General features: G+C 46.7%; 1 protein-coding gene across 1 annotated transcript in view; it reads right to left on the minus strand.

The window, feature by feature from the left end:
- Positions 1-7517: 7517 nt before the first annotated feature.
- SAMD12 (sterile alpha motif domain containing 12) overlaps positions 7518-15876 on the minus strand; it is a 350326-nt gene continuing 341967 nt past the window's right edge. The window contains exon 5 of the mRNA XM_083186726.1: positions 7518-10413. Within this exon, the coding sequence (XP_083042852.1) occupies positions 10391-10413 (23 nt within the window). The 3' untranslated portion in view covers positions 7518-10390. The remainder of the gene's footprint in view (positions 10414-15876) is intronic.

Genomic DNA, 15876 nt, shown 5'->3' on the forward strand with positions numbered 1-15876 from the left:
ACTGCTGCGCGATAGGCTCGCTGCAACGTGTTATCGGGACAAATGCCATAGGCAGGCTAGGTGAGGATGGCTCCATCTGTATCTATCGGAACACATTCTGGGTGTGCATAATGATATCGTTATACCCTATCTCATTTTAATCAGGCTCGTTATCATCGCGATGCGCCTTTCACCGATGACTTGGTTATGCGTGTCCTTATGTGTGGCAGGTTATCCGGCATACATGGAGGACCTAGCGCACCGTTCGCTGGCGCCTTGTACATTATCTGCTTATCGGTCCTCGCGGGAGCGTTGGAGTCGCTTTCTTAAGGAAAGGTGGAATAGAGGTAAGAGTTGGGATCACTAAATTGTTGCTATTGGTTGGTGTTTTTAGGGAAAATCACTGGCAAAATCAAGGTGCTTGCGGTCTTGTCTTATTTTGTCCGGCTTTGTGGCAAAAGGGCATCACCAAGTCCTTTTTCTTGTCTAGGGTTCTACACGGTTGGGCCAGAGTGGACACTCCTCCTTCTCCTAACAATAGATGTCCGAATGATGGTCTATTGTTGAGGAGGCTCTTGAAAAGTCCGGTTTGCTCTTCTCATTATGAGTGTGTCTTGTTCAGGATGGCCTTTACTATGGCCTATTAAGGGCCATTCAGGGTGGTGAGCTGATGTCCGCTTCCAGGACAGCGGTTTTGCCCATGCTGGCCTCTCATGTGGGCATATGTTCGGATGGCATGTAAGGTGCAATGCTACAAGACTGATGTGGTAGGCAGGGGGCATTAGGTTCTCCGGAACATTATGGTCTTACTCATGGGTCCATTGATGACACCGGGGCACTGGGTAGGTGGAGATCTGGTGCGTTCAAATGTTACATGAGACTTTCAGCTGTCAGTGCGCCCCCTTGAGGATTATCCGCTCACTGTGATTTGCAGGGGCCTTGAGAAATTTTTTGTTTTACTGCCAGTGTTATTTAAGGTTGCTGCCAGCTGCCGGCATTTAGTACAGATGATGCGGGATTGGCCATTCTGTGTAGTGTTTTGGTCGGGTATCCTGCCGAGGACTTGGCGGGATACGGTTATGCCTTGTGAAGTCAATCTAGTGCGTAGGAGAGTTAACTCCTTTTGCGTCGGTCGAGTGTACAGGTCTGACGGCGTTCTGTACTGTCTGAGGCCGGGAAGACTATTTTCCTGGAAGATTTGGTTATGGGTCTGTTTAGATTAATTTTTTGCCACTTTAGTTGAGCTGTTGCATCAAGTTGAGTAAGCTGGGCAGTTGGCCCCCTTTAAATTGTAGGTAGGTCCCTGTAAGGGCAGGGTAATGGGACCCATACATCAGCAATCACAATTTATGGATTTCCAGATACAGGGATTTTTTGGCCAGATAAATGGATTTTACAATCTATTGGACTTGCCCACACATTACAGATTTATTTCAGTGATCGACAGATTTTTCCATCTAAAGATTGCATCTTCATATGATTCCCATTTTGATTGGGATTGCCAAAAGGGGGAGCCCACACATCTAAAATTAATTGTGGCAATTATCTCCATATCTGAAAATTGGCACAATTAATTGCTGATGTATGGGGCACTTAAAGATTGCATCTTCATATCTGGAAATTGCCCTATCGATTGTCATTTCAGCTGTTCATAATGTAAATAGATGAAGAAAACGAATTGGGAATGCCCACACATATAAAAAAAGATCTGCAGATAATACCAGATTATTAAACATGTTTAAAAACCATGATTAAGCAATCGATTGGCGATTTTGATTGGGATTGCCAAAAGGGGGAGCCCACACATCTAAAATTCATTGTGGCAATCATCTCCATATCTGAAAATTGTCACAATTAATTGCTGATGAATGGGGCCCTTAAGGAGCTCTTCCCTTGCATGTTGAGCCTGGGACAAGGACAGCGTCAGTCTGACTATCTTTATCCACAAGGGCAGGAGGCCCTTCAGTAATTTCATTTTTTATTATTATAATTAATACTTTGAGAGAACCATTCTTCTCCCCGCCACTATAGTTTAGGAGGGGATTTTGAAAAATGTTTTTAGAGTTAGTCACAAATAGACCTTCCTCTAAAATAAATCGCTGTCCCTTCCACCGCCAATACAGTTGTCTGTGTCATTATTGTAAGTTAAGGTGACGTGAATGAAGTATGGATGCGATCGTCTACAGAAAGTTCAGTGCAGGGCAAGTTGCTGATATAGAAGGTAAACTTTCCCCGTAATCACTTCTTTTTCAATGAGCACCTTACAAATCTAAAGCTGGGTACACACACTACTAGATCTATCGGGATACGGTGATTAGGTCGACAAGCTCTTGGTCGACATGTATTGGGTCAACACTATTAGGTCAACATGCAGAAAGGTCGACATGGGTCAAGGTCGACATTTGATTAGGTCGACGCAAGCATTAGGTCGATGGTCAAATGGTCGACATTGAGTTTTTCACGGTCTTTGAACCGACATATGCCAACAGGCGCTGTGCCCGAAGCGATGTGAGGGGACACGCTGCTACGTTTTAGTGCCCATGTCAACACTTGGGTCAAAAAACAGTGAAAAACCCATGTCAACCTTTTGACTGTTAACCTTGCCCATGTCGATGTAATGCTTGTTTCGACCTAATGACATGTCAACTTAGACCCATGTCGACCTAGACCCATGTCGACCACATGGAGTGCCTTTCAGCCAGCGCCTGGGATCGCCAGAATGCTCCCGCTAGCAATCGCCAGCAGAGAGGCGCTCCAACTGACTGGGAAGCACGAGCACGCACGTGTGTCCCAGTTTTCGGGCGGTGGGGGACGTGAACCATGCCCGTCTCCTGGGGGGTCTGTACGGGCAACTGGCGGATCACCCATACACACAGCACGATGCGCCATCAGCAGCGTTACAGAGCCAAGGCGATATATCTATGAAGAACGCCGGTCACAGATACACACTGGCCAACGGTGCATCGATATATCAGCCAGTGTGTACGCACCATTACTCTCTCTCTCTGCACCCGATCTGCCCCACCTGAAGTGCAGCATGCCCATTAGATAAAGATTTTGCTTTGTAATCAACTTTTAAACAGACCCCAAATAAAGACAATGCAAACTGAAGCCAGCAAATAAACAAGATAGAAGCAAATACACGGAATAAACACTTATGAAAAGAAACCTTAGCGGGATCTAATAACGCACAAGTGTCTCGCGTCTTGTCAATAAGCCTGGGAGAATAGCGGCACTGTGATAAGCAGATGTTGCGGGCCACGGCTGGCTCACTAACGTCAACTTCTCAAGCTTTAATAAGGAAGCTAATTGCCAAATGGATTAATTCCTGACAGGTGCGCTCACTTTTGTAAACATATGCTGAAGACGTTAGAAAGAGGTGCTTCCAACCTTATAATTGCCTCACTTCCTATCTTCAGTCGCCTCGCTGATGGATCTTTCAAATATTTACCTGCTTTGACTGTTAATACAATTTAAACAATTTCACCCGCGCCCATAAATCTGAGCCATTACGTCTGAGATCCCTACGGTGTAGTCAGTATTACGCGGCATCTGTAGCGCTGGTGTTTTCAGCACCGTAAGATGCGGATGAGCAATAAACGGGACTTATGAATGTAGTGCAAAAAGGGTTTTCTTCCATAGAACACAATCTGGGCTCATTGTAATGGCCTGCGAGAAGTGGTGCGGCACTGTGGGCCTTATTATGGTCCGTTCGTTGGTCTGCGTGCGTTCGCACGGGGACGATGTTTGCGCATGTAGGCACCCATCATTGCAGGCGGGAGGGCAAAGGTCGAACGGGCTGGAGCATTAGCATATGGGACCGCCCAGCGTTTAAGGGGCGTTGCCATGAGAATGCTGGGAGGTCTCATGCTAATGAGGCCATAACGGACATCGGATGTGAGCTGCTCGACAATCCCCCCCCCCCCCCCCCCGAGCGTACATGCACGTTGCCCAGAGCAAACTTACATATGCGTGCACCTTCCACATCTTCCGATGGTCGGCGACCCGTGGGGTGCCTCAATGATCCTGGAGGGGGTGAGAGGGGTGATAAACCTCATCATTTGGGTGTTCTCACCTTTTCTCAAACACAGTGTCTCCACACAGTGTCTCCACCCCTGGATTCCTGATCTTAGACACGGTCTCGGGGAACCCTTACTAGACTCTTTGGGCAGTATTCAATGATTTTGTCATTCTGTCACCCTATTCAACGCCTCAGAGGCTCGCCGACCCTGACGGCGATTTTTAACCCCTGCAGCAAACGCCGCAGGGAGATGGAAGCAGTGATTTCAGCCCCTTTTCTAAGTGATCTGACTAGATCACTTAGAAAAGGAGCATGGAATGCTCAGTGTGTAATGTGTATGCCCTGCAGCGATGGCGATGTGCGGTCCCGTGTGTCGGCATTGCCAGCTGGGAAAGCCAGTACACGCAGCACATCGCTCAGGTAAAACTGTGTGTGTGTGTGGTGTGTATGTGTGTGTATATATATATATATATACACACTTAGGAATAAATTCCAGAGGTTAAATTTAATATTACGGTAAACCACGTTGTGGAGTGTTTCCTTTAGTAGTTACATTTGCCCTAATCATTACACAGGTATGTTTTACTGTATTTTAATTTAAAAATATATATACATGTTTATTTAGCTATTTTATTGCTTTATAGAAGCAATGTGGCGGGTTTTGTGTTTTATATATTACAGACTCTAAACACATATACTAGAAACCGACAGAAAAACGTAACGCCTAATCCAATCATTTTACAGATAAAAGTAAACATTTTTTGCACAATTGGTGACGTTAAAGGGAAAAAAACAGCAACTTTAGGTGGGAGAAGGGTCATAAATTATCTATGGACAAGTGACGCGGGGGAGCGCAGAATGTTAGGGCAGCCGGTATTACTGCGTATAATGGAACGTCCGCACAGACACATTTTGATGGTCACAGCATATAGAAGCGCCTTTAAAAAAATGGTGTCACATGACAGTCACATCAATCATCAAGTGATGAGCGTAATATCTGCCATGGATATACTACTACATTTACATGTAACGTAGCACGCCGCCACTCAAGACTCAGGGGTGATTTAGGCCCGGCCCGTCGGAACGCAGGTGTGCGCCCGCCTGCCCAGGGCAGGAGGATGACATCACATGACCTCAGCGCCAGCCCCTAATTCAGGCGTTCAAATTTGCAGCATAGTGCAGGGATTCGGGCGGCTGGGGTGAATTTGGCGGGCGGGGTTTATCTGCTCGTTAGACAGCGAATATATCCAGCTTAGCAAGAAGGTCTGAATCGGGCCCTCAGAGGGGCAAATATACAACAGCTTCTAAAAATGAAGAAGTAATATTTCCCATAGCAACCAAGCAGAAACTGATCGGTTGCTACTGGCAACATCATCTCTTTTCTCTTTTAGAAGCTGTAGTGCATTTACCACAGAAAATCAGTGATGTAACTTACCTGTAAGCCTCCATTAGGATTTCATGGTAACCAGCTAACCGGTTCTGACCCTGGCGTGACCTTCTGTAGTTATTATTAATTCCCCGTTTCCGTGGACTGTATTGTTCCCGCGGTTTTTGCTTACAGTAGTTGGTAACACGTTTCCGCAGGTGTGATCTATGTGGCTGCTTGTATGTGTTTCTGCCGCCTTAACCACCTCCAATTACACAGAAGATGTCAGAATTATAAATAAACAGAAGGCGTCTCTGACCGGTGACATTACCGGCGTCGCACGGTGCGTAGCAGGTTGTACAAAGCCCTAATACTGCTTCCATTCACTATATTTCATCTACTCTTACCATGAGTCATTGCAGCTCCGTATACAGCTTCAGTAGCAATGGCGCACACGTGGGAGCCAGTTTGCGCATTTTTGTGCAGCTCTGGGCGATTGCGTGAAATTGGTGCTTCAGGGTGACAAGCGGGTGGTAGCACTGCAGGCGCAGAGGTGTATCCAGGATGGGTGAGAATCAGGCCAGTATTACTGTCTGTATCCCACAGTCTGTAGGATCATGCATCCCAACACCCCGGCTTGCTGCATAGTAGCAATGTATCACAGTAAACGAGGTCATACAATGGCCAACAGACTATCTCTATCTGATAGGCTAAATAATCACTTTTATTATCTTTTATCTCCAAGGGGGAGATTCTCTAAACTTAAAATGCGGTAAAAACCCAGTTATCTGGGTTTTTACCGCATTTTGGGTAACCGCGATGGGGGGGGGGGGGCATCGGCAGAAAGATTTGGTGATGCCCCATAGAAGCCTATGGGCTTCTACCGCGACCCACCGCACCCCCCCCCCCCCCTCACCCGTATTCGGGTAGCACAGAGCTGTGCTGCCCAGACCAGTGACCTCCTCCTCCCTGCACTATGATCCTCTTCCAGGTGCAGGGAGGAGGAGAGCCGCCCGCAGCAGCAGCGCTGGGTAACGGAGGGAGGGGGGAGCTGCCGGGAACCGATGGGACCCGCTGACTCACCGCAAAGGACAGCTCTTAACGCAAGAGCTGTCATTTGCCATAGTAATCGCATATGTTAGAGCATATGCCATAATTATGGATACGATGGGCGGTGAAGGGGGCGGAGCTGTTCTACAGATCCCACCCCAAATCTGGCATATACGCTAGCCTCAGACCTGACACGTGATGCTTGTAACTGCCACCTCGAAACACCCCATGGGTATCTGCATCAAGAGAGGGAGTATTGCAGCCCCCTGCACTGCCCATTCCATGTTACCCCCTTTCGGGGCAGGATCTAACATGAGGTGCAGCCTAGGAGCTCCAGAATCGGAATGTCTCAAGCTTCAAAAAGTGATCAAGTGGAGAGTGATAAACAACCACCCAATAAGCTCCTGATTGTCATTCTTCAAACCCGGGTGGTGATATGGCAGTTAGGAGCCAATTGGTTGTCACCATTGCTGGATGCTGAAGCCTACTTGCTGAAACTCAGACTGACTCACATTTTACACTGGGCTGCTGGATTCCTGATGTCAGAGGGAGGTGATCAAAGGAATTCTGCAACTGAAAGATCAGACTTCTCCTTGTCCAACATACTATAGGCACATTTTTGTGGCAATTTAAACACTCCAATAGACATTGCATTTCCAGAAAATACCGGACGCATCTAAAAGGATGTAAGCAAAATAAAAAAGGGAAATGAAAGTAAATGGGATTTAATTGATTTTTTTTTTAAAATATATGAACATAACAAAGAAATCCTTTCTTTGCTCCGGCATTAATCCACCTTGCAGTGGACTATGTATAGGTCTGAAGACGTAGATGATGCCCCCTTCTTCACAGGTAAATTTTTTCCAAAGTTGTACCCCACTCTGCAGCCTTAATATATACAGTATAAATCATCCTCTGCAGCGAAGTGGTTAAATATAGTTAGAATTTCTATGTGTGAATATTGCCGGCGAAACGCGTTGGTCATTAATAGAAAGCTCAGAGGATGGTTTCTGTTCACGCCGACGTGCGTTTCCCCTGAGCAATGCAACAAAAGCCCCACAGGCTTCTTTTATTAGCGATAGAAAAGAAGACTCATGTTCATTACTCTTTATCCGTATAAAGGTACAATTGTTTTATTGTGTTCTGCTTTTTGTGTGGTTCCTTACAATAGATGGGATATAAGCGGCATCAGACATACATTATATTGTGAAATAGCGGCGGCGCCTGTGGCATCACATAAATACCAGCATCTCAGAACGGAAAAGGGTCACACAATGCACTGAAATGCCCAAGGATGGGGCTGTATTTTCGTTTCGTTACTGACTTGATGGACGGGTATTGGTCATTGGGTCAACCTGCATGGACGCTGAAGGTCAACATGGCACCTGAAATAAGTCAACATGCCTAAGGTCGACATTGATGGAAGATGGACACAAGCATTAGGTGCATCATTATATGTGCTACACTCATAAATGAAATCAATCATTATGAATACAATCCATGAAGTATGAGCCCAATCCTGCTATATCCCGTGTTTCCTGGCTCATACTTTTAAAATCAAATGATATAAATATTAGCTATTTAATCCTGATTCAGCAGAATCATATTAACAAATAAATGAATGTTTCAATAAAATTAACATTGCATCAGAATGTACTATATGGAGCATCATTTTTCTGCATGAAGAGCAACCGGCAGCAGCGGGCAGGTGTTTCTGGGAATTCTCCATCACTATTGTGTGGTCGCCATCGATGGTTGACATCAATGATAATGGTGCAAGAGGCCAACTATGGTAGAACACCTTGCAATGGATGACCATCAATGGTCTTACCCATCGTAAGTCATACCTATAATTTGACTGACTGGGCCCATTATAGAGCTTATAGCTTGTACCAATATCTCTTGTACAAGCTGAGTCTCGCTGGGACCTTCCGTATCTCATACACTCCAACATGACCCATTCCATTAGGTCCAAAAAGCTCTGTTTCTGGACTTACTTGCCAGTGGCAGTTGCAGAGGTGGGTCTGCGGCACAGTCCAATATTCTTATAGGGTAGCCACACCTACTGCCACCTCAAACATCACTATCCTGAACTCACTGGTAGTTGATGTGACCCCCCTCTTTGAATTTTGGACTGTGCTGGAGTCCAACCTCTGTAACTGCCACTGGCAGGGAAGTCCAGGAACAGAGCATTGTGTACCTAATGGAATGGGTTATGTTGGAGGGTATGGTATCTGCCTAGGCCTAGGAAAGGCCTTCAGTCCTTCTTCAGTCATGGTCATGATGCATGTAGGAAGACTGGATTATATATGGCATAGTGCATCGTCTACTATACATTTCTAGAGAGCGTCTACTATACATTTCTAGAGAGGAGAGGTATCACCCTTGAAGAGCAATAAGGTGGAAAAGTTGGCAAAGAAGAAACCAATCAGGTGCTAACTGTCATTTCAAAGACTGCTGGATAAATGACAGCCAGCAGCTGATTGGTTGCTTGGGCAATTTCCCATGAGCATCCGTGTTGCAGGGAATCACAAGGAGTGGGAAATTCAAAAAACTTCTAAACTAGTAATATTATGCGATAGGTGTAAGTTTTCTTACTGATCACTTAACAATGAACGCAGAAGCCACCACTGGCCCAGTCATTTCTCACAAGGTTCCTTGTACACATGGTTGAAACACAGGTTGGTGCAGGGGGCGCAGCTGCCCCCATGAGGTTGTCAGGCACATTACAGGCAGAATCAGTAGTTTCCACATAAGTGGAAGTGGATCAATACCCTGTATGATCAACATGAAGTGGTCTACGGTGTGAAACGGTCGATGGGGTCAATAGGTCAATTTCCCCTGCTCTGGCAGAGCAGCAGTTAGCAGGGGGACTCCCAACTGCGCCCCCTACACTGGGGGACACTGCCGGCCCCAGGTGGAACACAGGGCGGTCACAATAAATAGGACTGTCCCGCGAAAATCAGGACAGTTGGGCGATATGGATTTGGGTGTTAACCATATAGGATCGACACAAGATTATTTTTCTTCGGGCTTTCAACTTTTTCCAATTTTAATATCCACGTGGACTAAAACTGGGAACAGTAATCTGTGCCGTGAGGGGCCGATCTACACTAATTGGGGTATTATGTGCTCAAACCTACAATTTGACATCCAAAACCCTAAAAAAATGTAATGCATCAGCCATTTTCAGGCCGAACTTGTGATTGCGTAGCTCCTTTTTCACACGTCGGCATTGTACATGTCCACCCTTTGGTCAATGTAAATTCTGGTAAAATTTGCTCCTTGTCAGAACAGACTGGAGCAGGGGGGAACCTTCGGGCCCCCTGATCTGACAAGCATTAAGCCTATGACTGACTAAAATACAGGTTAAGGAAATGCTTATTTAAGAAACTCTGATCATTCATATACGAAGCGAGAGGGAAAAGCGATTGCCCTATACAGGATAGCTGCTGGAGTGTTGCTGTACAATGCCCCCGTCCTTTTTTGTGCCACCTCGTACATTGTTACATCGAGGAAGGAACGTTTTAGGAGAGAACGTAGTGTAAAATTTACATTCTGATTAGTGTTGGGCCTTTGTGATCACGTCTGACAGATGTGAATAGGGCGTCGGGGAAGGAATTGAACCTTGTCGCGTTTAATAAGAGAGATATTCAATAAGTGCTGTGTGTGTAGCGGCCGCTATTGTGATCGCGGGCTCTTTGTTTGGCCATAGCAGTTATGTACAGTAAATTCCAAGCAAATTATGCTGTACGCTCAGCAGTAACGCATGCCAGGGGAACATAATAACAGACAGAGCATTGAAGCACAACGTTACAGGCAGCGATAAATCTCAGACTTAATAGCACGCTGCAGCCGTTCCGGTGCTTGGCGGCGCGGGTGACGTCTCGCAGCTGCGCTCTTCTACGGGAGTTCTGGAAGTTTGCGATTTCTTTCAGGAGGGTGGATCCGACTTCGGCCATGTTGCTGTTGTGTTACGGAGCGGCTTCCGTGGATCCTGCAATAAAAGTAAAAAGAGGCGTTATTCTGGTTCTTATAGAATGGTGAGAGAGAATATTATCCTTCTCCGTATGTACAGTGCACACAGGTCCCCATACACCATATAGGGGGACATTTAGTAAGATGAGAATTATTTTTCAAATGTGATGTTGCTATTGGCAACCAATCAGAATCGACTTCTTATTTGTGTAGCACCTTCTAGAAGATGAAAGTATCTGGTTGCCCATAGCAACATCCCATGTGAAACAGAACTCCCATCTTAGGAAATGACCCCCATACTGTGGTTCTGCACTGCATTTCAGACCCGCTCGGTCCACAGCGACTTAGCTGTGTGGACCGGAGGTGCGGGTGTGCACATGCGCATCGGAAAATATACGCATGTGCAAACGCCTTCGGCGACTATCACAGTCGGGCGGGTAGTGGACAGGCAGGGGGAAGTCGCATGGGGACACCCAGCATTTCCTGGGTGCGTCTACAAAAATGGCAGGTGCGCTCAGAAAAACAGTGGGCATCCCCATACGAATGCAGGCTAGGTGAAGCCTCCACGGGGCAGGCGGCTGACGTCACATGACCTCAGCCCCGGTCCCCTCTTTGCCCATCTTTTGCCCACAGAAAAGTCAGATGAGACTGACATATCTTCAAGCGGGGGGAAAAATCATTCGATGTTCAGTGACCATCGAATGATTTGGTACTCTTTACCTAGAAGGGCGCCAGCGATTGAAATCGCGGTCGTCGGGGGTAAAAATCGCGGTGATCGCGGTCATCGCGGGCATCGCGGGTAAATCGGGATGGCCGCGATGCCCGCGATGACCGCGATTTTCCCATAGACCAATGTTAAAACGGCAGATTGACCGCGATTTTACTGTTAAATGCCTCAATGGACCCGATTTGGGGCCAAATTAACCCTTAAATGTCCCCCCAAATTTTTAACGCCACCCCACGATCCACGCCAACCCGAAGCGTGGCGAGCGCAGCGAGCCCGCGAGGGGCGGCGGTACGCGTCCTCCGACCTTTTCATGCCCTACTATCCACTAGGGCGTGGTGTGAGAATATAATAGTGTGGCGAGCGCAGCGAGCCACCGAGCCCGAAGCGTGGCGAGCGCAGCGTGCCCCGCGAGGGGACGCGGATACCTTCACAGGTAGACGCGTCCCCTCGCGGGCTTCACAGGTGTCCGCCTCGCCACGGACACCTGTGAAGCCCGCGAGGGGACGCGCATAACTGTGAAGGTATCCGCGTCCCCTCGCGGGGCTCGCTGCGCTCGCCACGCTTCGGGCTCGGTGGCTCGCTGCGCTCGCCACACTATTATATTCTCACACCACGCCCTAGTGGATAGTAGGGCATGAAAAGGTCGGAGGACGCGTACCGCCGCCCCTCGCGGGCTCGCTGCGCTCGCCACGCTTCGGGTTGGCGTGGATCGTGGCGTGGCGTTAAAAATTTGGGGGGACATTTAAGGGTTAATGGGCTCTGTGGCCCATTTAACATTGATTCCTATGGCCAAATCGGGTGGATTGAGCCATTTAACAGTAAAATCGGGTCCATCGCGCCTTTTAACATTGATTCCTATGGGAAATCGGGAGCATCGCGTCGCGGGCATCGCGGGTACATTTATGGCCGGCCGCGACGCGACCGACACGATTTCCATGTTTAACATTGGTTTCAATGGGAAATCGCGGGCATCGCGTCGGTCGCGTCGCGGCCATACATAAATGTACCCGCGATGCCCGCGACGGGCGCCCTTCTAGGTAAAGAGTACCAATGATTTTTTGCCTGTACGTCAGAACGGGGTGTCCAACCTCCACTGACAAGAACACTGCCTAGTGAGCGAGCCTGAATAAGGCCCTTCATTTGTGGCACCACAGACATTTCAAAAACGTCCTACCAGAGACCCAAAGTATGTGTCTTATTAAAATCATTAAATAACGGTGAAAACTCCACATTTCCCACCGTATCCATGTCGACCCTTTGTCACGGACAACCTGGTGCCTGTCGACCAATTTACTTTCAACCTAGACACTGTTTATCCTTTGATAATATATGAACTGGAAACAATGTATGTCCTAATGTTAATTGGAGATAGTGTGGCATAATGTGTACTGACAACCCTACATTGTGACATAATGTTAACTAGAGGCCTATGATGGTTCATAAAATAAACAAAAGCACTACTATGGAGCATTATATTAAAACAGGGCACTACTATGTTTCAGAAAATGAATTAGGGCACTACTATGGATCATGGTAATAAAATAGAGCACTACTATGTTTCAGAAAAGGAATTAGGGTACTACTAAAGGGAATAATATTAAAATAGGGCACTACTGTGTTTTTAAAAATGAATTAGGGCACTACTATGGGGCATTGTATTAAATAGGGCACTACTATGTTTCAGCATATGAAATAGGGCACTAGCTTGTTTCAGCATATGAACTAGGGCACTACTATGTTTAAGAAAAAGAATTAGGGCACTACTATGGGGCATAATATTAAAATAGGGCATTATTATGTTTCAGAAAATGAATTAGGGTACTACTATGGGGCATAATATTAAAATAGGGCACTACTAGGTTTCAGAAAATGAATTACAGCACTACTATGGGGCATAATATTAAATACGGCACTGCTACGTTTCAGAAACTAAAGTAGGTCACTACTATGGAGCATAATATTAAATAGGGCACTAGTATGTTTCAGAAAATGAATTAGGGCACTACTATGGGGCATAATATTAAATAGGGCACTACCATACCCTCCAACATCTGCAGGTTAGAAATCGGTACACATTCGGGAAGGGGGCGTGGCCAACAGAAAGAGGGCGTTGTCATAAGTAAAGGGGGGCGTGGCCACGCCCCCTTTCCGAATATGTACAGGACAGTGAACTACAGTATACTGCATTTCAAACATTTTTATTTTATGTATTATGTGCCCAGCACAGTACATTTAACTGGGCACATACAGCCTCCACAGACACAGCCTGACCTGAGGGTGCTGGTCTGCGAGAAGACACAGTTGCCGATCGCATTGCCCGCTAGTGAGACAGCGCAGCCCGGAGCACCATGCCGGCAGGCCCCAGCGGAGAAAGCGCCAGGACACAGGCACAAAACGGCTGGAGGGAGACTTCACCGGGTCCTGCTGCAGGTATAGGATATATTCCCCTGGGCAGTGGGCACAGATACAGCCTGACCCGAGGGTGCTGGTCTGCGACAGCTCTAATGTGCTGCTCTTTTAGGTATGCCTGTATGATACAGGCATACCCAAAAGAGCAGCAGACTAGAGCCCCGCAGACCAGCACCGTCAGCACACATACATTTGGCTGCTGAGCTCCCTCATCTCCCGCGGTCCTGCCACAGGCAGCTGGCAGCTGCGTCCAGATTGGAATATGCTCCGCCCTCCACCAGCGTCTCTCAGCCTGGGACGGAGTCCGCTGGCCGCCTGATGATTTGATGTGCCGCAATGCACCCTGGGACCCACCGCAATGCACCCCTGGGAACGGGTGCAGAAGCCCCAGGGTAGGAAGAATACATTCTTATTTTCATCTGTGCCGATTCCCATCGCCTGTCAAGGGGGAAGGGAGCGAGGAGCCACCCAAAGCCTTCAAAAACCGGTACATTCGGTACACTTTGATTTAGTCGGTACAGACCGTTAAAAAACGGTACTGTACCGGCTAAATCGGTACAGTTGGAGGGTATGCACTACTATGTTTCAGAAAATGAATTAGGGCACTACTATGGGGCATAATATTAAATAGGGCACTACTATGTTTCTGAAAATAAATGAGGGCACTATTATAAGGCATAGTATTAAATAGGGCACTACTGTTTCAGAAAATAAATTATGACACTACTATGGGGCATAATATTAACTAGGGCACTACTATGTTTCTGAAAATAAATGAGGGCACTACTATTATGCACCACTTGAATGCAACAGTAAGAGGGGGAGACACAGAGGGAGAGACTAGGAGAAGGGGGGGGGGGGGAGGAAAGAGAGATTGGGAAAAATTATAACTTTAACATAATGAACAAGCCACATAGCATTCATTGATTCCCATGCCGCCTCAGCGGCGGCATACCGTACTTCAGCCCACCAATCTTCTATCCCCCCGAAATTATCTCTAGGGTCACATTCCGACTATTAGCATTATCACAGCTATTTAATGATACATGCATTCCAACAACAGTTGTGCTGTTGCCGTGGCAACCAGCCGTATTTGGCAGCGGCAACAGGAAAGGTTAAAAAAAAAAAAACGACTTAGAAAATGAAAGTAATTTTCCATTTTTAAAGCTCATTTGGGATAGGAAGAGTTTGGCTTACCCCCAGCTCTTATATCTCATCATTAAATGCCTAAAAAAACGTTGCGGGCTTCCAATCATTATAGCCGAGGAGAAATGCCACCCTGAACTCATTGGCCTCATAAAATGAAATAATTATATTAAGAGGAAAGGGAGATATTTCCATGCTATGACAATAAATCATTGCAGGAAGGGAAAAAAAAAAAAAAAAAATATTTCAGATTCCTCTCCTCAGATAATGACAAGATTTTCCCTGACACCTACATAATTAGGAGTAAAATCAGTATGCTGGATGGAGATCAAATTAAAGCTGACAATTAAGACAAAGCATTTTTGCACATTTTAATTAATTTTACACTGCAGAATTCAAGGCACTGAGAATCTAACATATTTGACAATGCCTAACAATTAAAAAAAAAAAAAGATTTAAAACACATTACGGGTGTAAGCCTTATAACCAGAGAGCGAGGCGTCTTGGAAAGGAGAATCTGCCAGATATTGCAACTTTCATTCAGTAGTGGAAATACAGACGGTTGGCAGGTAAGTGCTTCGTCGCCTGCAGTCAGCGCCGCGCCATTCACGTGCACAGCTGTCACTGCTTCCGACAACATGGCACTTAGTGACAAGGATATAAAAGAATATATACAGCATATACCGTATACTTAACTATATACTAGCCATTAAACAGGAAATCATACCCGCCTACTCTCCCAGAATGCCTCTGGGGTCAGGGAGGTCTCCCTGGCTCCTGAGAGACTAGGCCGGACTCCTTAATCTGATCAAGTCCCCAGAGAAAGTGGGCTGTCCAGGAGGCCGATCAGGTTATTCGCTGTGCATAACATTATCGCATCCCTGCCTACTTTCTTGGTATGGCCGAAAGGCTCACAAAAATTGAGTTCACACAGGTCCGAACTGCAAAAACACTCAGCCTAGCGAGCATGTTTGAGCATGGCACACTTGCCATGCCAGCGTATGTATCACGGAATGTGTCAGGCACTCAGTTGTGCAAGGGATATTGAGAGCTGTGGAAATCACAAGGGCACATGGGACTGCTCAGGCCTGTAGCCCACTGCAACACTCGCTACCTCCCCTATCAGGACCTACATTCATCATCCTTGATAATCTCACCATTCTGCAAAGTGCATCTGATCCAGCAACTAAGGAGCAATGG

Source organism: Crinia signifera, chromosome 5, assembly GCF_055691185.1.
Source record: "Crinia signifera chromosome 5, ASM5569118v1, whole genome shotgun sequence".
In the NCBI taxonomy this organism is placed as follows: domain Eukaryota; kingdom Metazoa; phylum Chordata; class Amphibia; order Anura; family Myobatrachidae; genus Crinia; species Crinia signifera.